The sequence below is a fragment of the Annulohypoxylon truncatum genome (assembly GCF_022578515.1).
Source record: "Annulohypoxylon truncatum strain CBS 140777 unplaced genomic scaffold F4807scaffold_35, whole genome shotgun sequence".
NCBI classification, from domain to species: Eukaryota; Fungi; Ascomycota; class Sordariomycetes; order Xylariales; family Hypoxylaceae; genus Annulohypoxylon; species Annulohypoxylon truncatum.
This window is the reverse complement of record NW_025953821.1, coordinates 169,532-190,453: the sequence shown is the minus strand read 5'-3', so window position 1 is coordinate 190,453 and position 20,922 is coordinate 169,532. Positions and strand designations below refer to the sequence as shown.

The following is a 20,922-nucleotide window of genomic DNA, read 5'->3' as shown; positions in this document are numbered from 1 at the left end:
TAATGTATCTGAGATTGAAGACCTTCTCCGTACGCTGGGCCCTAGATATACCTCGTGGCTGAAGGACAAGGCAGTAATTGCCGGACTTCTCACAGGTATCGACACGCTGCAGTCGTCCACGGGCGACACTTTCCAGCGAGACATATACCAAAATATACTCCGAAAGATTAAGAAGATATCTCACGGCCATCTCTTTCACACATCCGCCACTATGTCTGCTGGGTTCAGCTGGTTTCCGACGAATCTCTTCCAACTTCCGTTATCGGGGAGAGATCCAGAACTCACGATTAATAAGCATGGTGAAGTTGTTGGAACGTGGAAAGTGGTATCTTCTAGATTCATTGATTTGGATGGTTGTATTTGGAAGGTGTCGCATCCTCTGATTGAAGCGAAGCTTCGATACGCATTGACAGAGGAGAAAAAACAGCATGTTCTGTTGGTCGTACCAGGAGAAACGTCTAGGAGTACCGTCACAGATGCCATCCTTGCGAAGGTCTTCAGAGCCTCTGACGGATCTAAGTCGACTTTCAAGTGCCAGTTCATTGGTACGTTACGATTCCGAGAACCTCTTCAGTCCGGCGATCAAAGCAAGAAAATGGTAGTGAATATAGGTGACACGCAAGGTTGGAACGTACTCGGCAATGATAAAGATGCTTGGGATCTCATTAGCCAACCCCACCTCACTGAGGATGAATTCGCCGAAGCTTCGCAGAACGCAGCATCGGAGATATTCCAAGGCGGAAATTGGACGGGTAGCCATCACGCCGCATGGGTAGGCGACTTGGCCCTCATAGACGAAGATCCTGCCTTATGGGATAAGTCGGATAGAATGGGACAGCGCCCTATTCATCTAGCAGCAGAGCGAGGACACGTAGCGATCGTGCGAGCTCTACTTGACAGGGGCGTAAGCCCGAATCGTGTGAATGGAGACGGTCAGACGCCTCTGCACCGCGCAGCTTGGAGTGGTTCGCTGAAGACTGTTCAATTACTACTAGAAAGAGGAAGTAACCCAGACCTTCGAGATTTTGTTGGAAACTTTGCAATGCATACTGCGGCAAGTTTAGGTTATCGAGGTGTTCTCAAGAGCGTGTGCAGAGGATCCGGCGTCTCCTCAAAGGGGAAAAACGGTCTTACGCCACTGCACTACGCTGCAATGGATGGACATAAAACTGTAGTTGAGTGGCTCCTCAAAAAAGGGGCAGATATTAATGCAGTAGATGATCTGTTTGGCTGGACGCCGCTGCATTATGCAGCAGATAAGGGTGACCAAGGGATAGTTGATATTCTCCTTAAGCATCATGCCGCCGTTGACGTTACAGACGGTCGAGTCAAATGGACGCCGTTACACCTTGCAGCAATGAACGGCCACGAAGGAGTGATTGCCTTACTCATAAGCCACAACGCAAACTGGGAGAAAAAGGACGCTAATGGTTGGACGCCTCACCATTTCGCAGGTATCAGAGCCGGAATAACGATGGAAGACGGAGAAGTATCTGGGCTTAGCTGGACCAAATTGCATTTCAAGGCTGTTGAGGGACGTTACCAGATCACCAGATTAGTTCATGATACAAAATATGGTATGGATATGTCCTTAGAGACTTTACAGGATGGCCATATTCACGATGCAGCCGCTACGGACTGCTACAACGCAGTTGATATCCTTATTCGTCAAGGTGCCGTGGTGGATAAGCTTGAGTCGTATCAATTTCGCATTATACCTTTGGTAGATGAACTCGAAAGCTACGATATATTGGATGGTTTATTTACTCCCTTGCATCTTGCTGCTGCTCGAGGACATAGCAAGACAGTCTGGACACTCATAGAAAGAGGCGCCGACGTGGATAAACAGTCAGAAGGCGATTATCGAGCGAGACGTTATAGGGCCCTTCATATTGCAGCTGCGCTTGGTTTCCACGAAACGGTCTCTGTCCTTATTCAGAAAGGGACAAATTTGAATGCGAGGACATTCTATAAGTATACCCCCCTTCACTTGGCGTCCAGAGGTGGGCATAGAACCGTGGTCGAGATGCTTCTGGACGGAGGGGCGAATATAGACGAACCAGGCGAACCAGGGTGGACAGCTCTTACGCATGCAGTTCAAGGTGGGTTTGAAGATGTAGTTGACAAGTTACTTGAGACATACCCCCCTATAAGAGAGTCAAACGGCAGGGGTGCGTTGTTTCAAGCAGTAAAAGGAGGCCATGTTGGGATACTTAGAAAGCTCCTCAACCACGGTGCGGATGTATACATGCAGATGGGCGCATACACAGCACTGCACGTCGCGGCACAATTTGGATGTGTAAGCACTGCAGAAGTTCTCCTTGCCATGGGATCGGAGGTGAACGCAAAGCTTCCGGATGAAATTGACATAATAAATCATCCATACGCTCGCCAGTTTCAGGGATTTACCCCATTACATCTTGCAGTTTCTGAACGACACGAGGAAATCATCGACATGCTCCTTGCTGCGAATGCATCCGTACATCCCACGAGCACTGAAGGGGAGACACCGCTTCATATAGCGGCTCGTAATGGGGATGAAAAAACAATTGGAAAGCTCCTTGAGAAGGGAGCATCTCCTAATGCAAAGGATAATCTCGGTCGTACGGCACTACAAATGGTTTCCGGCGCCATGGTCTCGATGCAAGTAGAAGTATGGCTAAGGACGGAGACAAATGCTATACGAGAAGCTTCTGATCCGAAGTTTGCTAGGGCAGTAGACAAGCTTCTCTCCCATGGCGCTGAATTAAATGCGCGGTCTAATACTAAGGATACGGCCTTGCACTACGCCGCTAGAGCTGGGAGGATGGGCGTGGTTGAGAAGCTCTTGGAAGCGCATGCATTGACGAATATCAAGAATAAGGACGGACATACTGCTCGGGATCTCGCGCTTGAGGCTGGCAATCATGCGATCGGTGATTACTTGCATCAGCACCGGACTAGATTCTTGGAGCGGCTTCGTAGGTAGCACGAGCCGGCTACTACTATGGCCTAAGTCTAGACCTAGAGATTATGAGAGAAACCTCAAGTAATGCTTACTCATTGCCCTGGATGAAGGCTTCTTGTACATGGCACTGTGATTACGCCTCACTACCGTCGTATCATCTTGCTGCATGTCCTCCCGCTTACTGTACGCCCGGATTTGCCCTTTATGAAACACACATGTTGCTCTAGTATGAGGCTGTGGAGTTCCATCTGACATCATACGGAAATAGGCTCTCACTCATCCTACAGGTATTGGACGCCTCATTTCTCTATCTTTCGGTGTACTTGGAGAGCCTTTTTCACCTCTCACCGAGGTAAATCCTACGTAGGACCGATCTTACTTAGACCAAGGATTTATAGTCTTACGCTCCAACTAGGCATAGTTCCGAACTAAATAGTTCGAATCGTTTGACGTATAGTCACATCAAGCCGCAGAAAGTCCTCTTCCCAAAAGAAGAAACAAGAGGAGAGAGGCACTCTAAAATACCACAATCATGTCCTCCACAGATGAGGTTTTCCCCTACCATCTGGCTGACAATAATTCTCTCAAACACCCCCTTTCCACTCGAGACACCAGCGGTATTCTCCAATCCCAATGGAAGAACCCCAATGATATCCTATCTCTACTGCTGATTCTGGGACCTGACGTCGTATGGCGTGCTCTCGCTCAGCTAGCTGGGGAGACTATCACCCCGGTAGTATTCTCGTACGGATGGGTAGCCTATGCAGTGAATACTCTTGTTGCAGCTTTCGGAGGTATGTGCAAATCCAATGTCACGACAGCTAAGTTCGGACACTTAGAGTATATCTAAGATGGCCAAATGCTGCCCCAGCCAGATTACCCAGTCTTGGTAATCGGCGCGAAGAGCGGCCATGTCAGGACGAACCAGTCATGGATCATCGGCAGGCTTCTACGTGACTTCGATCATTCACAAGCCAAGGCGGCACCAAATTTGAATAAATTTGCTCCCGATTACGAAGCCCTGCGTGTAACCATATTCCAAGTCGATCGTCGGCGAAAAGCAGGCGTGCCCACGCGGGACTGGCTCTGGTATAGCGGTTTCGCTGTCATGCTGGCCCAAATCGGCATCTCGGTAATTCCACTAGCTATTGAAGGCGACTGGGCGCCAATATTGGTCGCAGTTTCAGGCACAACACTGTCGCTTCTCCAAGGCGCCGTCTCCCAGTGGCGCGAGGAGAAATGGGCTTGCCCGACAACCGGCGGGTGGACGACGAGCTTGACCCGGGGAAACGGTAGCCGAAATGTCATGGTGATCCTAGGAAACAACCATGGCCTAGACCTAGAAATCCTCGCGGGGAAGAGCTGGAAACCGAAGTCTTCCATACCAGCTCGAGCCTTTCTGTTCCTGCTAGCCCTTTTCTGGCTTGTTCTGTTGATATCAGTTTCGGGTCTCAGAGCGAACGCATGGTGTGAGTCTCGTGTTCTTTCACTTTATGTAGATTTTGACACTCCCAGGATTCTGTGTGCTGATGACTCTCTAGATCTTCTAACCGTGGGTTTGATCGGTATGATCCACAACTTGGTCGTCGCCGGAGCACCCAGAGATCCGAGTACCCTCGGGATCCATCTGAACCAAATTGATATCATTGCAGACTCGAAGGTTAGCAAAGTATTGCAGAAAACGGAGGACCGATATCCTCTCGTGGGGTCATCCTTGATTTCCGTGTTTTTCCCCGGTGGTATGCGCGTCAATAATGACGAGAAAGAATTCTGGAGCAAAGCTGAAAGCGTACGCCAAAACCAAGGACTAGCAAAACTTGCAGTCAAGCTGGATTGATTTTCTAGATTACTCAAGCCATTGATCTGAACAGACGTGAGATTTGGCGGTTTAGTGGATAAGAGTTGCCGATTTCATGATTTTAAACTTGATTGTTGAGTTTGAAGGTGCCATTGTCACGATAATCGGGAACTCTACTCTGGTAGCCCAATAGTGTAATTGTCATGATAAACCGAAATCTGGACCTATCAAATCGAACAACAACACAAAAGGAGGGTTGGATTCTTGATGGTGAGGGACCAACGATGTTAGGCCGGATTTTTAAGCCACCGCCACACTCCCCACACTATCGATAAGTCGTAAGCTGTTAATTGAGTAAGCGCCCTGCGCAAAACCCCAACGTTCCTGAACAGGGGTCCACGTAGTATGCATGAACCCTGAATGTAGGGTGCGAGGAGATGCGGGGAAATGCGGGGTAGAGAAGGGGGAAGGAGGAGGAGGAGTCTACCTAGTCTTAATCGAATAACGCCCATCAAGATTCAAGATCATAGGTACGGATTACTTCGTACGAAGTACTGCTACGTAGATCCCCAGATTGGAATTAGATCTTCATGAGAGACAGATGAGTGGGAAAGGAATGGGCTGTTTTGCATGGATACCGCCTGAAACCGCAGGCCGGTTCTCCAATACTTACCCCTCATGTACTAATATCACTTTCCGTTTTAAGATCTATACTGATGAACTAACAACGTAATCGGATTCCAAATTCCGGATGGAAGAGATTCTAAGAGGCAACACCTTGGAAATTACACGTAAGGGTCTTTCTAACGTAGATGTATGTCAAGGCCTGGACGGATGTACTAAACAAGCGTGGGAATTGGCGATCGATGTTAGGGGTTGAGTTTATAGAAATATTTAGATTTTCCATTGCTCTCGTAAATCATCGATAACATGGTCAGTTTTCCAGCCAGTCGTCTTCTTCATATTTATCAGATACTCAACCGCCGCGTCTTGCTCTTTAGCATCAGTCAGGTACGCGCCGCACGCAACCAGAATATGCGAGACTTGGAACTGGGCATTTTTGACATGATTGTTTGTTTGGGCATAGCCAAATATCATGCGCATATGCTTCCTGATTTCTGCGTCTAACGCAATCCTCGAGCGGTGGCTTGCTAGACCAACACGCGTGGCCCGGGGGTCATAGAACGTGAGCATTATTTTACAGAGGTGGAAGTATTGCAGTCCTACCGCTTGGGCTGGTTGTGCAACTAGTAGCTCAGGCCATTTGCCCTGCCATTCTGCGCGACCAAGGTCGGCGCTCTTGTCCACGAATTGCTCTTCAGCTAAAGGGGCAAAAGTCCAAGGCTTCGTACTATCCCACTCTCTCAGTTCGACATCTAGTTCATTCCATTTCTCTTGAGAGAGGCGCCCAAGAGTATCGTTCTCAAATACGTGTTTCAAGATATTAGCAAAGCAGAATATTATCCTGTTTGCCCAAGCTTCATCATGAGATTCCCTGAAGACGGAAGAACAGCGATAATTCCCAAGGCTTAGATCTAGAGGTCGTTGGGTCGTGAGGGAGACGTAGATATGCTGCCGCAGTGATACCCAACTTGCAGACTCCCTCAATCCGCCGTCAGCAGCAAACGATGATGATGCATTTATTATACGTGAGGCACCAAGATGATGACACCTCTCGTCTATTTCGCCTATTTCCTCGTGTAGTCTAAGCAATATGACAGCTACAAGGAAATTCTCGTCCCAATGCGCCAATGGATCCTCGAGGGCTATAATCAAGGTGTGTAGAGAGTCAGAAACGTAGGGTTCCGATGCGTCTTCTTCAAGCCCTCCGGTGATAAAAAGGTGTCGTGCTGCTAGTGCCAAGACGCCGTTTAAGATGACTTGAAAATGTGCAGCGCGCTTGGGGACTTCTTTGGCCCAATGACATTTTGGATCGCAGATGTCTATCCAAGGAGAGCAGTGCACGATGTAGTGGTGAAAGAGTCTCGCTTCATGTTTGTTATTCACTGGCCATTTTGAGGAGAAATGGGAGGTCTGGGAGAAGGGCGAGTGTGTTGTAACTAATGGCGAGTCCGGCTGAATCGTTGGATGGGCCAATGGTATATCTGGTGAGAAGGGAGAGAACGAGGCTGATACGCCTATGGGACAGGTGTGGGTACCGATTATGTCATGAGACTCGGGAAGTCCGGAGGTTACATTCGACGGAGAGTCCAAGACCGTGGAGAAATAGCCGGTGGACCCGGATGCACCGTGCTGTTCCGAGTAGGACAAGCCCCGATGCCGGTCAGCGGAAGTCAAGGATAAGATGCTGCCACTTGATTCGATATTGGCGTTCTGATTGGTTGAAGTAAGATATTCTTCGCTTCCAGAAATAGAATCCTCGTCGTCTCCAGTGTTTGGAGGTAGAAATTTCACTAATGCATCTTAGTCAAGAAGAATAGACCCCACTTCACGAGCTGAAAGGGGAAAGGGGTCTACGTACATGTCGACGGGATATGTACCCAAGTTTGATTCACCGCAAACTCCAGCTCTTGCTTGGCGGCACCAACATCCTCACCTGCGTTGAACCGAACCGATACCACGGGGCAAAAGCGGTAGCATTCACCCTTGACGCACGCTCTCTTTTTCTGAGTACAGTTCTTGCACTTGTCTGTTTCGGGAACTTTAACGCCTAGCTTTCGTTAGAGAACGACTAGGGACGGGTCGAATGATAGCTTAATTCACATTTGATATGACGTTTGCGGCAGGGTAAACTAACACTATGGTCACTAAACTGCTATTATTATCAGTGTCTAGGGGTAAGTACTAACCATCCGCTTCTTTGGCGCATTGCTCAACATACGCTGTATGGACTGAGATTCCAGGGGAGAGTCGAGTTAGCAATAGTAACGGATATAGGGTAAAATATTCCGGGTTTGCTCCAAGAAGATCCGGGAATGAAGGCCTGTTTTATTATCGGAATTCAATACCCCCACCATACCCCACCTCTCAGCTAACTCACGTCCCTTGATTTGGGTCAACCTTCGACCACCTACATATGTAACTGGTTCGAATCGGCGAACCGGATGCTCGGTAGGTGACGTACTGACCAATCATGGTGTACCAATGAGAAAAGGAAAAAGGCAGTACATAATCATAGTAATCTGGGGGACTGTGTGGGGTAGCATGGGGTAGTCTTGGCTCAGTATCGAACATCTCCACACATCTCCAACTCGATGTGGGGTAAGTTGATAATGCAGGACCAAATATAGCAGTCAATCCCGAGGGCACGGGACATCGTCACCCACGATGCCACTGCAGGATACATCCTATATGCAATATTATGCATAACCATATCGACTTAAGTAATCGCGCGCGAGCTAGTCGCTTGGAAAGGAGAATCCTCCCGGATATAGACGTGAGTCGTGGAGGTATCGTCGTTCAGATCGTCGTCTAGACTTGAGCCTTTACCATTTTGCATGCGTCCGAAAAAGGACGAACCCCTCTTCAAGCTGTAGACACATGTAGCTGTATCTACATCCGTCGCGAATAGAAAAGGCCGTAGGTATGCCACTAGTTCCTCTCAAGTTCGAAGCGTGCACGCTCACTCTCACTCCTCCTCCTCCTCCTCCTCCTCATCTTCTTCTCCAACTCGTCCCCTCAAATTATCATCCGTCGTTGCAATATTCGCGGAAATGGCACCTAAAAAGTTAAAGGTCGCAGTCGCTGGCCTGGGCCGTATGGGCAAACGCCATGCCATGAACTTCATGAACCGAACCCCTCGCGCAGAGCTTGTCGCAGCTTTCTCCCCAGACCCAAACGAGTTAAAATGGGCAAAGGAAAACCTGGAGCCGTTTGGCGTCACCCTGTACACCGACTACAACAAAATGATTCAGCATCCCGGTCTCGAAGCCGTGGTGATCGGAACCGCAACCTCAGTCCATGCTGAGGAGTCCATCCAGGCCATGGAGAAGAATCTCCACGTGTTATGCGAGAAACCGCTCTCGACAAAAGTCGAAGTCGTACGTAAACACTACCGTGACATCACTAACTCAAACACTGACCTCGTCTTGGAGACTGTAGTGTAAGCAAGTTGTTGCAGAAGCTCAAAAGCGACCACACCTGAAGGTCATGTGCGGGTTCTCTCGCCGCTTCGACGCTTCATACCGCGATGCCCACGACAAGGTAGAGCGTGGCCTCATTGGCCGTCCATCCGTCATACGAAGCCAGACATGCGACAAGCACGATCCCGGTGGTTTTTTCGTCGCATACGCCGCATGGTCGGGAGGTGTCTTCGTTGACATGAGCATCCACGACATCGACCTAACCTTATGGTTCTTCGGCGACGACGTTGTCCTAAAGAGCGTCTCTGCCTATGGCATCAGGGCAGTCCAACCCGACCTCGCCAAGTACAACGACTATGACAACGCGGTTGGCATTGTCGAATTCCACGACGGAAGGATCGCATACTACTTTTGCAGCCGTATGATGGCGCACGGTCAGGAAGACACGACTGAGATCATCGGGACTGAGGGGAAACTCTCGGTCAACGTCAACCCACAATTAAACTTGGTGAACCGCTACCACTCGGGAGGCATCACAAGAGAGGTGCCGCATGATTACTACGGCAGGTTTGAGATGGCGTTTGTGGAAGAGTCCAACGAATTTGTCTCTGCCTGCCTAGATGACAAGCCGCTGCCCTACAAATTGACCAACGCGGTCAAGGCTGTGGAGATTGGTTCTTACATTCAAGAAGCCCTCGTCCAAGAGAAACAAATCCGTTTTGACAAGAATGGAAAGCGAATCGAGGCAGCGAACTTGTAGGGCCTATAATGGTGGAGACGTCTTGGAAGTCGCTGAGTTAGTGATGATATTCGGATCCCCGGGTTGGAAGTGTTGGGAATGCAGATTGTAGACCAATAGCAATACAGGATTCCCTTCATACCACTTAATAAGTTTCAATGTTCCGTAGGTACGGATTACATTATCTAATCCTTAAGTAATCAGATATTAGGTAATGATGTTGGCGGATAAATTCGGGCCTCTACGCTACAGAAAAGGATTAAAGGGGATAAGATGTTGTATTTGTGTTGGGTTTCTAAGCTCTAAAATCTCCTGCGGAGATTTTAAATACCTCCCACAGTGCAAGTAGCACCTTCCTACCATGTACACTCCATCTGCTACCTAGGTACTTCTGTAAAATGAAATATTTCAGCGGCAGAGATTCACTTGACATAAACTCGAGTAACGAACTAAAGGATACTACTCATTGAAGGAAAGAAGAAAAAAATCCAGAATTAAGAAGTCTATCATTCGAAAACCTAGAACTAACGACATTGTAAGTGATCATGCATCTAGGCCATCTAGTTCTATGAGTTTCGCCACCAATTTTACCACCTCGTTGTCGGAGACGTTCGCGTGCGGGTCGTTTACTTTCATCGCGATGATGTTGTCTACCATGCCCCTGAGTCTTGAGACTAAGACCCCGATTCTTGCCCAACCCCGTAGTCTACAATGGAGATACAGTCAATACATAATCATTCAGTCAGCTAATTAGGAATTCACGAGAGCAAACTCACCTCAGCCAACCATCGACCACCAAGCCCCTCCCCAGAGTATCCAGCTCGATAGCGCCCGAGAACAAGAGCATCGTAAAGGCATTAAACGCTACACGTAGTCAGCAACCGACCATCACCCAAAAGAGCCCCATGCCAAATCAATCCGCTAGAAATCAACTTACGCGTAAGATCCCGAATGAATATCTTGCTCGTAGCCATCATATTAAAATACGACAAGAACACCGCATTTCCAGAAAACCCCTGGCTGTCGTGCAGCGTGCTCGCGGGGTGTATGAAGACGCGCCCGTTCTCCTGCGTGAAGTACTTGATCGTCCTGGCCTCGGGGTCCAGCTCCACGGCGCCCGACATCGACGTCGCGAACTTCTTGTCCGGGAACTGGATGCGCGCGATCTGCGGGGTGAACGCCGAGGCCGTCAGCGCTCGGACGAGCGATGTCGATGCTTGGGCGCCTGGCGGGCGGGTGTCGCGTATCCCGAGCTCGGCGAGCGAGGAGTAATATTGTGCGCGCGTGGCGGATATGTCTGAGAGGGTCTGGTACGAGAGGAAGTTCTCGTCGCAAAACTGCCGTAGTTGTCGCTGCGGCATTCCCTGGTCCATCATCTCGTTCCATTGCTGGTAAGCTCTCAGGTCGGTAAGGAGGTCGCCGTCGCCCCTGGAAAACTTCATACGAGCCGCTTTAGCTTCGTCACGCTTCTCCGATGGAGACACGAATGGGCTCCTGGTGCTTAGGATAGAGGCGATGGAAATACTTTCCTCAAGACATCCAAAGATAGCGCCGTAGATCATGAGCTTTCCGCAACGTAGATCAGCGGGAATCATGGCTAACTGTTGGCCAAGAGCAGTTAACTCGTCGCCATCCAGTGCACCCATCCTCTGTAGCATCTTAACAGCATTATCGACAGCAGAAACAGAGGGTGGAGTTGGTGTCCTTCCTAAGAATCTGCCGATGTCTTTGGTTCCCATAGCTCGTACGGACAAGCAAAGTTGCTCGAGGGGAACGCGACGAATCTCGGGCTCCGGACGTTCTGCCATGCGCTGCTCAAGGTTCCTAGTGTACAATTTATAACATTTTCCGGCTTGCACTCTGCCAGCACGTCCTCGGCGCTGTTTACAAGCGGCGAGCGAAGCCCATGTCTCCTCGAGCTTACGCATGTTGTTCTGAGGATCGAAGCTAGTCTCTTTAACCTTTCCCGTATCGATAACAGCAACGATATCATCGATCGTGATTGATGTTTCCGCCACATTTGTTGCAACTACCACTTTCCGCTTTCCAGAAGGAGGGCTCGTGAATACTCTCCTTTGCTCGCGCGTATCAAGGGAGGCGTGGAGAGGTAGGACATGCAGGGATGACACATTCTTGAGTTGATTGACGGTCCGGTTGATCTCCGCAACGCCCGGCAAGAAGATGAGAATGCCCCCCTTTTTGTTGTTTTGGTACAAGTCTGCATCGATGGCTTTCGCTGTTTCGACGAGCAAGGAATAATTGATCCGGGAACCTAATCTCTGGATAGTCTTGTTAATGGGATCTTGCGCTCCCCGGTCGCCAAAGCCCTGATCTGTCGAATTCGCCATATCGAACATGCTCTCGTCACGTTCACGATATCTACCAGTGTCCGCATTGAAGTCCGTCATGCGAATGATATCATCGAGGTAATAATCCTCAACCGGAAATGTTCTTCCAGCGATCTCGACCAGCCCAACCTTAAGTCCTTCAGAAGCAAAGTAGCCTTTGAACGTAGCAGCATCGAGCGTAGCACTCATGAGCACGAGTTTGAGGTCTCTTCTTCGTTTCAGAACGTCGCGAACGATGCTAAGAAGGAAATCCGTATCCAAACTTCGCTCGTGAACTTCATCAATGACTACATGGCTAACGTCGGCCAGCGAAGCAACGACATCTTCGGTCCGCCCGCCAGAAGTTTGTAGACGTCTTAGGAGCACACCAGTAGTGACGAAAGTGATTTTAGTTTGGGGCCCTGTCTTGTTCTCTCCGCGGATAGTATAGCCCACTTCCTGACCGAGCTTCGAACAACGTTCGTCGCTCACTCTGTCTGCAAGACCAAGAGCAGATATCCTCCGTGGCTGCGTACATATAATACTAGCAGCGTTTCCGAGTCCCTTGCTATAGAGATCGTCAAGTATAAATTGAACCGATTGCGTAGATTTTCCAGACCCTGTTTCTCCAGCAATGATAGTGACTTGATTCTGTGAGACAGTGCTTACAACCTGGTCTTTCGTTTGCCAGGCTGGTAATTTTTGACGTTGGGCCAGCATCTGCTTCAATGCAGGGTTGTCTTGTCTCTTTTGCCATTCTTCCCTACTCCGTATATCAACCGTCCATGACAGCGGCTTTGGATGTCTTGAAGACTTGCGGCCCACTGGAATAACATAGCGGGTTTCTGCTGCAGTTGAAGCGACCCCTGAAATGTCTCGAAGTTTCCCGGGGTTTTCGATAATGGTGTTGATATTCTGCTGAATCCAGTCCACCGCAAAGTAGATCTTCATTGGTTCTTCGTTCAGGGATTCGGCCAGATAAGCAAGCGTCTTCTTGACAATACTAAGCTTAATATAAGAGGGAAGGTCTGCTACAATGGCCACAACAACTTCTGCTGGATATCGCGGTGTCTTCCGAAACTGAGCATACGTCTCAACGTCCTTCTTAGGTCCGTTATTGACTGCCTCGATTCGTATTTGGCAGACATTGTCAGATAGTCGTTTGAAATTCTCGCTAAATACGGATGCGAGGCTCTCCATTTCGTCGTTCCAACATTCCTCCGCTGTGCCTAATATGAAAGGTTCTTCTGAAACAGCATTTATCGACGCAGAATCAGTACCGCTCGAAAGCAAGAAATGCTGCAATGCTTCAGCGGCAACGCCTTCATCAGCGCCTTTCTCATCATAGAGCTTCCTACACAATTCGGCTGAGTAACCCGATTGTGACAATCGCTTTACTGCCGCCTCGCGCCTTAGGTCTTGTGTCGCGGCAACCGAAACTCCTGCGCTATAACTCTCCGGTAAAGCCCATCTAGGGAGATCGTCTTCGGGAACGTGTATGAGTAACCACTCCAGGGTTTCCTCCCTGTCCTTGCATTCGTCTACTGCTTCCTCCACATGGCTTTTTCGAAAGCCTGAACTTGTAAGTTCCTTGATGATAGCTTCCTTCTGTGTTTTAGACATCTTGACCTCATGCGGATTCCATATCACTTCTCGACGTAGCAGATCTTCTAACTGAGATCGTGTTTTCCTACCCATTTCGATCTTGGGAACGGTAGTCCATCCTTTCATGGGATTTCCGCCGCCGCCCCCTGAAGTGGATGCATTGCTTCGGAGAACCAGGCCTGACGCACCCGGCATATTCCTCGCCTTTTCCTTGATAGCTTCCTGTTCCTTCCGCTTCTTCTCGGCAGCAACCTTTTCATCCTCTCGTTGTTTCATGGTAGCAAAGGGGTCCGCATCGTACATCCACGCGTTGCCCTTCTTCACGTCCGCCTTCTTCAACTCTTCGAATTGCTTCCATAATGACCTGTAATCTGGAGGGAGCGTGGTGTGAATGTTCTTCATGCTACAGACCCTGAATAGACCATAGGTAGCTGCCGCATGCTTAGCTTCTAAAGCGGTCTCCCTTGTCACGAGATGCTTATGGTCAGGTGGCAACTTAAAAGGAGGGATCTTCTGCACCTCCTTGGTCTTAGGATTTCTAGCACTGAGCTGAACGAAGTACGAAAAGCCATCCGAATTTCTGATCTATTTCACATCGATTAACTAAGTACACATTGGCAGCTGAGCAAAACAAGCCGCTTACAGGTTGGTAATCGGGCTTGTCCCACTTCTGCCTTTGGCAATGCTCCGATAGCAGATTCACGGGTAGTTTCCCGGTCCAACTCGCTCCTCCGATGATCTGTTTTACTGTTGGTTTCGGGGGACCCGGAGCCTCTGCCGTCGCCGCATCGCCTGGTGCGGGATTCTTTCCTCCCGCACCTGAGGAACCACCTTGGCCCCCTCCCTTCTTGGGTTTAGTGTCCTTGGTAGAGTTTGTGAAGACTATGAAGTCATCATTGGGTTGTGTGGCGGCGGTATTTTTGCCAGCTTTCGATGAGGACGATTTCTTTGATGATGATGATGATGATGATGCGTTAGCGGCCACAGCAGCAGCCGGAGGCGCCGCTGTGGCCTTTTCCTTGCCTTTCTTCCCCATGATAATAATCCATTTGGCGTTCTATAATGAATCTTACCGGCGATTATCTCATGGGATTTTCATATGATGTAGGAAGGAAAACGTAAATCTTACACCGCAGACGGCCTAATGAAATTGACGATTTGCGCCGGAGAATACCCGATTGGTGCTTAGTCATGTTTGTACCACCTATTCCCCAACATTCAACTTGGGAAGTTACGTAGATGGCAGCTGGCGGGGTAAATAGGGGACGCTTCCACTAACTATACATCTCTATCAGAGAATAACTTCGATAATACCATAACATATGAACATATGTGTATAATCATTGAGATTCAATCGATGAATTATGATATACTTAACTTCTTACCTTCGTGCATGTGAATGTAGTAATACGGACTACATAAACACCTAGCTGCAGCTACCAACCAACATCCCACCGGGTCTATTTTATCGCCGAATTGTCTATAAACGTTCCTAGCGCTCTACTATGTGAATGCGGACGCCGAGAGTAAACTGTTACTTCCAGATCCCTACAGGAACTTTTAGGACAATTTCCAGCCGAGTCAAGCCGAGAAAGACCATCATGCCATCAACAGACTCCGACCCCGAAGATGCGATCACCAAAGAAGAGATCGCGGGCACCGCGCCCGCGCCCGCAGCCGCCGGTGTGAGTCAAGACACGAAACGCAACGCATGTAAGTGACCGATACTTGTCTTAATACCTACATCTTGATACCCCCCACGCACCCCTTAACCTTAAGCAAAGACGCAAAAAGAGAGACAGAAGAAACACCCTTCTAACCGCCCCCCAAAGTCACAGAACTCATGTCCACCAAACCCAAAGCAGCCAAATCAGACGAAAAAGAACCCCCCAAGAAAACACTCGCCTCGACACGCAGCTCGCACACGCGGTCCTTCAAAGAGCGCGACGGCCTCGGCGCCTACACCCACGACCCGACCTCGTTCCCCGCCTCGCGCGTCATCTACCACACCGCCGACTTCGTCGCCATAAACGACATGTACCCGAAATCCACCGTGCACACGCTGCTCCTCCCGCGCTCGCCGCGAAGCCGTCTGCACCCCTTCGACGCGTTCGAGGACGCGGACTTCCTGGCCTCGGTGCGCGCCGAGACGGCGAAGCTGAAGCGCCTGGTCGCGAAGGAGCTGCAGCGGCGGTACGGGCGGTACAGCGCGCAGGACCGGGAGCGGGAGGCCGTGCTGAACGGGGACGCGGGGGAAGGGGAGGGGGAGGAGTTGCCGAAGGGGCGGGACTGGGAGAGCGAGCTCCTGGTCGGCGTGCACGCGCACCCGTCTATGAACGACCTGCACGTGCACGTGCTGTCGCCGGACATGATATCGAGCTGCATGCGCCACCGCAAGCACTACAACAGCTTCAACACGCCCTTCCTGATCGACGTCGCCGATTTCCCGCTCGCCGAGGACGATCCCCGGAGACACCCGGGGCGGGCGGGGTTTATTAACAAGGATTTGGTATGTTGGCGCTGCGGGAGGGATTTTGGGAATAGGTTCAAGCAGCTGAAGGACCACCTGGAGGAAGAGTTCGAGGAGTGGAAGAAAGAATGAATGAATGAGCAACTTAATAGGCGAATAGCGTATTGCTCAGTCTGAGAAAGACGAAGTCCTGAAGCAGGTCATAAAGTCAAGCTAGAATATGGGTTACATGGGTCATAGAACACCCCGAGTCTCTCCCTCACCTACAATACTTCCAGTATGCGAATAGCAAGGCGTTATTACACGGGTCGGGTTTGTTTGACTGTCACAGATGAGCACGGTTCGAAGGATCGCACGAGACACATGTATAGTCCTGGAGGCGGTCCAAAATTATTTTCGTACTGTTCTTTTTCTTCCGAAATCATGAAGAGACCTATGAGCATCCCGAAATCAGTCCTAGTAATAACCATTGCGAACCAGTGAGCGATTGCTGTTTCGGAATTACGTGTTCGGTCCCATTGCTCACAACTAACGCCATCCCATTCAGCTAATCACCAAAGACTCCCTCTCCTATGACACAAATGTGCCCGCAACCGCGCACAGCTCCCGCGGAAGATCGATGTGAATTTGCTTCGTAGCAATAGAAAAGAAACATGGCAGCCTTAGCGTCTAGGAGTATTTGGTGTGCTTCTCACACTACTAAACCGTCGGAAAGCACTTGCGAGTAGGCCCCCAACGTATGAGGCGGCCACTTCGTTATCCTAATCATCCTGTATAGCCCGGATCAGTAAGAGGTTGATTATTCGGGTATATACATTGAGCACTAGGACGAAGGGGGAGGATGTGATCTTACCTCTGGATTGGGCACGTCGTCGTCTTCTGCGGCATTGTCGTCGTCGGCAGCTTCGTCCATCGCGACTTCGTCATTAACGGCGGCTTCTGATGTCGAAGGGAGAATTAGCAGATGTCAACCAAGCTATAGTATTCCCATAATAATTTCAAAAAAAGGAAATTTGGCTCTTTGTCTAATTAGCAAACTCACCTTCTTCACCCTTCTCCTCAGACTCTTCCTCCTCTTCCTCCTCTTCTGCGGCGACAGGAGCCGAGTTCTTGCGAGGTCTACCACGTCCCTTTCCGGTGCTAGCAGACTTGGACGCGGACTTAGGAGTCGCAGCAGTTTTCTTGGGAGTAGTAACGGCCGGCACGTCAGATTTGCGAGGACGACCTCGTCGACCGGTTGTACTTCTGGTAGCCGCCTTGGGCGGTGCAGCTTTGGTGGCCTTCTTCACGCCACCAGTTCCCTTAGGACGACCACGAGGGCGGCCCGTGGGAACTGGCTTCTCCTGAGGCCCGATGCCGTTCTTGGGAGGACGACCGCGTCCACGTTTCACGGGAGCATCACCGGTAGTTGCTGCAGCTTCCGTTGTCGTGCCATTCTCCTTGGCCGCGGCACGCGCTGGCCTTGTGGGTGCCATCGCAATGATTGGTGGTGAGCGTGAATTAGTAAGGAGTGATGTGATTCGTGCGAAGAGATAAAAACTCGAAAAAAATCAAGCCACGGATTGATTGAGTTGAAAAAAATCGGAAAATTTATCAGATTGCGTGAAAAGGATATTGATTGTGTTGAGTGAAGAGAAGAAGGTGAAGGGAAAAAATAATTTAAAAGGTAGGAATTACTTTTGCGACCAGGAGGTAGTTGGGGTTCTACTTTAGAGAGGAAGGGACGCGTGCAATTATTATCTGGGTAGCTGCGCGCGTCTGTGGATGTTTATCAGTACCTGCAGTGCTCAAGTTAGTACCTCGTACCCTTAGCGTCCTCGCCCATCTGGGGGCACCTACCTTCCTAGGAAATGCCGGGGAAGTTCCCTAACGGGAAGCAACTTAGAGAAGCCTGAGAAGGTACAGCCTAAGTACCGGCCGCACGTAACACGGTTGAAGGTTTGCGAAATTAATTTTATTTTATTTTTCAATAATTTATTTTTGTCAAGTCAATCCCCTCTATATTTTTTGCGTGAGATATTATCGAATGATAAAATGGTTCTTCTTTTTAATTTATTAAATTCAATTTTATTTCATTTATTTGATCCCTGAAAGAAAAAGATGGTGCATCATGTCCCAGTTGTGACCGCGAATGTAACCATGATTCAAGAAATATTCCTTTCTCACTCAGCATCGCACAATGAATACTCGTTTTTCTCGGAAATGTTGTATCTGTTTCTCTTCGTCAGAATAGATTTTAAATTCAGGATTCTAATAGCCAAAGCTTTGGGTGGAAGCTTGGTTGTAGGTTCTTCACTCGACCCAGCGCAGCCAGCGTAGCAAGCCGACACCCGAAACAACAAATCTAAACCTTCGGCCCACTTGCAGAAGATCGAATCGGTTATATCGTTCATGTATAATTTTATCAAGACCTGGATACTCTACATACTCCGAAGATAAATCTATCTCAGTATTAGACTTAAGGGTATCAGCAATTGATAGACGTTTTCCAGCAACCAAATTCGAATTCTCAAGAATATTCCAGTCAATAACCACCCAATCCTCTGAAAAGCGACTGTGTGTAATTAAGGTAGTAGTAAGTGAACAAGGAGATAGGGGCCTCAGACGGTTTATTAGAATCTTCCATATAAGCAACGGGAGGGCACTCGAAAGACGACGTCAGTTACGGCACCTTTCCAGGTCTCAAGGTCTCTAAGGGTCTAGGCGAGGCAAGTGAGACATTGGCTGAGTACACTGGCGTTTTACGCTTCGTTCTGCTAGCATGGGACGATGAAACGGCCTTTATTAGTAGGCAAATCTGGAATGAAACCACAGGAACCTTCTTACCAGAATATCTTATATCGCTGTTTAGTGAATTCCTTTATGGACGTATTTCCATTAGTAAACCAGCTCTAGGCTACTTCCTATAGATACCCAGATATATACAATGTCTCAGACATCAGTAAATGCTGAAGATCCAGGCACGTGAAAGCGAGATGTAAGACACCGAGCTGACGGCAGCCTCCGGTCGATGATAAGTCAGGATAAGCTATCTCCGCAGGGCGATAGCTTGGCCAGCTTTATCACCCGGTCTTATGTCTCCACTCCCGGTCCGCCCCGTCGCCCCCGAGATATAAGAGCCTCCTCGGTACAGTAGAATCGTAGGCAGAAGTCGAAAAATACATGAACTGAGATTCATCCTCATGCCATAAAAACCGCCTAGGGTTTCCTGGGAATACAATAACGTCATATTGCAGCTCCAAATCATTCTTACGTCCCATAGTGTATAAGAGATCCAATAAAAGGGGTCAGATATCCACGCCAACAACTTTCCAGAGCGTCCATATCACTCAAATCCCCTTCCCCTATAACCCAACCTTAATCAAACCAAACCAAGCCCCAAATCAAGCCCCCAAACCCCAAAATGGCAGAAACCAAATACTCCAACCGCACCATCCCCAAGATCTCGCTCCGCGACTTCCCCGCCCGCATCCCCGAGATAACCGCCCAGCTCATCCGCGCCGCCGAAACAGACGGCTTCTTCGCACTAACCGACCACGGGATCCCCTCCTCGGCAATCGCCGCGCAGTTCGCCCTAGCAGAGCGCTTCTTCGCGCTCCCCGACGCCACCAAAGCCCTCGTGCCCTTCACCCACGCCAACGTAGGCTGGGAAAAGGGCGCGCAAGTGCGCCCCTCCACCGGCGCCGCCGACCAGAAGGAGAGCTACCAGATGCAATACGGGCCCGCGATGACCTCATCCTGGCTGCCCGAAACCGTTCTCCCGGGTTTCAAGGAGCAGAGCCTAGCGTTCATGCGGCAAGCGCAGGACGTCAGCGAGAAGCTTATGCTGTGTTTCGCGCGCGGGCTCAGGTTCGCGGACGATTACTTCGTCAAGGCTCATGATGTGTCAAGGCCGAATGCGCAGACGGTGCTGCGGATCCTGCATTACTTCGCGATGGACCCTAGCGCGCCGACGCCCGAGGGCTACTACCGCGCGGGCGCGCACGCCGACTGGGATTTCGTTACTTTGCTGTTCCAGAGGCCGGGGCAGAGCGGCTTGGAGATTTGCCCTGGCAGGGAGGTGTGCACGGAGTTTGGGCTGGGGGATACGTGGACGAAGGTCGAGCCGGCGGAGGGGGAGATCGTTTGTAATATGTGAGTTACTAGGTACCTATTTCTTGTGATTACCTACCTTTCCCTCCGAATATCGAATACCGAGCGTGAGATAAGGGGAAATGCTGACGATAGAATAAAACGAAAAGTGGCGATCTCCTGATGAGTTGGAGTGACGACCGTTTCAAGTCGACATTCCACCGCGTCAAGACGCCGACTGATCCCGCCGTCGACTACTACGGTCCGCGGTACAGCATGGCATACTTCAACCAGCCCAACACGGACTGTGAGATTCAGGGTCCGCTGAAGAAGTATCCGATGGTGACCGGATCGGAATTCACGAAGGCGGCCATGAAACGCAATTATGAGGCCTTGGAGGCCAAGAAGAAGGAGTTGGCCAGCGAAGCTGGACGGGGCGAGGGGAGTTTAGTTGCCGCTGCTTCTTGATTTTGTTTGGCACATATCACTGAGAATAGTGATTTGTTTTGTAGGTATTTACATACATCTACACGTACCAAGCACGTCAACGTCCGTAGAATATCAGCACTTGAGTAATCCCTTAATTGGAGATAGGAGTTAGTAACAGTTGAAATGCTGCCGGCTGATGTCGAATATCAAAAATGCATGCTAAGGAGATCAACACGAGACGACTCTGTTGAATGGGTATGATAATTAGCATACTTTTACGTTTATATTCTATTTGAAGATGGCATCCTCATGATGTCTTCAATCGAGTAAGGCCAAAAAGATCAACACCAGCGTATCTTAGGATCTATACCTAGCGGATATGATCACCGGCTCTCCAAATAGCCTCTACTCCTACTGTTTACTACATGTCACAATCAAGCCAAGCGAGAAGCCAGATATATTGGTTTTAAAAACCTTTTCCATAATGCATTTT

At 49.6% G+C, this 20,922-nt stretch overlaps 7 protein-coding genes across 7 annotated transcripts; 4 read left to right on the top strand and 3 right to left on the bottom strand.

Annotated features, from left to right (window-relative positions):
* Window positions 1-3,068: 3,068 nt before the first annotated feature.
* F4807DRAFT_235579 (uncharacterized protein) lies at window positions 3,069-5,018 on the top strand. Its single transcript, XM_047994210.1, has 3 exons — window positions 3,069-3,741; window positions 3,799-4,416; window positions 4,489-5,018. The coding sequence occupies exons 1-3, from the start codon at window positions 3,480-3,482 to the stop codon at window positions 4,782-4,784; spliced, it is 1,176 nt and encodes a 391-aa protein (XP_047850818.1). The 5' UTR covers window positions 3,069-3,479; the 3' UTR covers window positions 4,785-5,018.
* Window positions 5,019-5,448: 430 nt separating this feature from the next.
* On the bottom strand, window positions 5,449-8,215 carry F4807DRAFT_235297 (uncharacterized protein). The gene is made up of 4 exons (XM_047994207.1): window positions 7,556-8,215; window positions 7,470-7,498; window positions 7,228-7,416; window positions 5,449-7,159 (listed from the first exon to the last, which is right to left on the bottom strand). Exons 1-4 carry the CDS (start codon window positions 7,573-7,575, stop codon window positions 5,640-5,642), a joined length of 1,758 nt encoding a protein of 585 aa, XP_047850817.1. The 5' UTR covers window positions 7,576-8,215; the 3' UTR covers window positions 5,449-5,639.
* A 147-nt stretch (window positions 8,216-8,362) lies between these two features.
* F4807DRAFT_439606 (NAD(P)-binding protein) lies at window positions 8,363-9,799 on the top strand. The gene is made up of 2 exons (XM_047999222.1): window positions 8,363-8,746; window positions 8,808-9,799. The coding sequence occupies exons 1-2, from the start codon at window positions 8,420-8,422 to the stop codon at window positions 9,546-9,548; spliced, it is 1,068 nt and encodes a 355-aa protein (XP_047850816.1). The 5' UTR covers window positions 8,363-8,419; the 3' UTR covers window positions 9,549-9,799.
* On the bottom strand, window positions 9,793-14,557 carry F4807DRAFT_439604 (P-loop containing nucleoside triphosphate hydrolase protein). Its single transcript, XM_047999221.1, has 4 exons — window positions 14,103-14,557; window positions 10,465-14,044; window positions 10,304-10,391; window positions 9,793-10,233 (listed from the first exon to the last, which is right to left on the bottom strand). Exons 1-4 carry the CDS (start codon window positions 14,493-14,495, stop codon window positions 10,071-10,073), a joined length of 4,224 nt encoding a protein of 1,407 aa, XP_047850815.1. The 5' UTR covers window positions 14,496-14,557; the 3' UTR covers window positions 9,793-10,070.
* Window positions 14,558-14,735: 178 nt separating this feature from the next.
* Window positions 14,736-16,307, top strand: F4807DRAFT_439600 (HIT-like protein). Its single transcript, XM_047999220.1, has 2 exons — window positions 14,736-15,172; window positions 15,292-16,307. Exons 1-2 carry the CDS (start codon window positions 14,971-14,973, stop codon window positions 16,059-16,061), a joined length of 972 nt encoding a protein of 323 aa, XP_047850814.1. The 5' UTR covers window positions 14,736-14,970; the 3' UTR covers window positions 16,062-16,307.
* F4807DRAFT_439595 (uncharacterized protein) lies at window positions 16,308-17,661 on the bottom strand. The gene is made up of 3 exons (XM_047999219.1): window positions 16,972-17,661; window positions 16,783-16,868; window positions 16,308-16,699 (listed from the first exon to the last, which is right to left on the bottom strand). The coding sequence occupies exons 1-3, from the start codon at window positions 17,402-17,404 to the stop codon at window positions 16,691-16,693; spliced, it is 528 nt and encodes a 175-aa protein (XP_047850813.1). The 5' UTR covers window positions 17,405-17,661; the 3' UTR covers window positions 16,308-16,690.
* A 1,341-nt stretch (window positions 17,662-19,002) lies between these two features.
* Window positions 19,003-20,828, top strand: F4807DRAFT_439591 (Clavaminate synthase-like protein). The gene is made up of 2 exons (XM_047999218.1): window positions 19,003-20,063; window positions 20,171-20,828. The coding sequence occupies exons 1-2, from the start codon at window positions 19,333-19,335 to the stop codon at window positions 20,466-20,468; spliced, it is 1,029 nt and encodes a 342-aa protein (XP_047850812.1). The 5' UTR covers window positions 19,003-19,332; the 3' UTR covers window positions 20,469-20,828.
* The last annotated feature ends 94 nt before the right edge of the window (window positions 20,829-20,922 follow it).

Bases quoted from the DNA above. Each gene is read 5' to 3' on its own strand.
- F4807DRAFT_235579 (XM_047994210.1), top strand. From the start codon at position 3,480: ATGTCCTCCACAGATGAGGTTTTCCCCTACCATCTGGCTGACAATAAT. The intron at 3,742-3,798 runs GTATGTGCAAAT...AGTATATCTAAG, and splicing joins TCTTGTTGCAGCTTTCGGAG to ATGGCCAAATGCTGCCCCAG. The intron at 4,417-4,488 runs GTGAGTCTCGTG...ATGACTCTCTAG, and splicing joins TCTCAGAGCGAACGCATGGT to ATCTTCTAACCGTGGGTTTG.
- F4807DRAFT_235297 (XM_047994207.1), bottom strand. From the start codon at position 7,575: ATGCGCCAAAGAAGCGGATG. The intron at 7,499-7,555 runs GTTAGTACTTAC...CCATAGTGTTAG, and splicing joins ATGCGCCAAAGAAGCGGATG to TTTACCCTGCCGCAAACGTC. The intron at 7,160-7,227 runs GTACGTAGACCC...AAGATGCATTAG, and splicing joins GGTACATATCCCGTCGACAT to TGAAATTTCTACCTCCAAAC.
- F4807DRAFT_439606 (XM_047999222.1), top strand. From the start codon at position 8,420: ATGGCACCTAAAAAGTTAAAGGTCGCAGTCGCTGGCCTGGGCCGTATG. The intron at 8,747-8,807 runs GTACGTAAACAC...TGGAGACTGTAG, and splicing joins TCTCGACAAAAGTCGAAGTC to TGTAAGCAAGTTGTTGCAGA.
- F4807DRAFT_439604 (XM_047999221.1), bottom strand. From the start codon at position 14,495: ATGGGGAAGAAAGGCAAGGAAAAGGCCACAGCGGCGCCTCCGGCTGCT. The intron at 14,045-14,102 runs GTAAGCGGCTTG...GATGTGAAATAG, and splicing joins ACAAGCCCGATTACCAACCT to ATCAGAAATTCGGATGGCTT. The intron at 10,234-10,303 runs GTGAGTTTGCTC...TCTCCATTGTAG, and splicing joins GTGGTCGATGGTTGGCTGAG to ACTACGGGGTTGGGCAAGAA.
- F4807DRAFT_439600 (XM_047999220.1), top strand. From the start codon at position 14,971: ATGCGGACGCCGAGAGTAAACTGTTACTTCCAGATCCCTACAGGAACT. The intron at 15,173-15,291 runs GTAAGTGACCGA...CGCCCCCCAAAG, and splicing joins AGACACGAAACGCAACGCAT to TCACAGAACTCATGTCCACC.
- F4807DRAFT_439595 (XM_047999219.1), bottom strand. From the start codon at position 17,404: ATGGCACCCACAAGGCCAGCGCGTGCCGCGGCCAAGGAGAATGGCACG. The intron at 16,869-16,971 runs GTGAGTTTGCTA...CTTCGACATCAG, and splicing joins TGAGGAGAAGGGTGAAGAAG to AAGCCGCCGTTAATGACGAA.
- F4807DRAFT_439591 (XM_047999218.1), top strand. From the start codon at position 19,333: ATGGCAGAAACCAAATACTCCAACCGCACCATCCCCAAGATCTCGCTC. The intron at 20,064-20,170 runs GTGAGTTACTAG...TAAAACGAAAAG, and splicing joins GGGGAGATCGTTTGTAATAT to TGGCGATCTCCTGATGAGTT.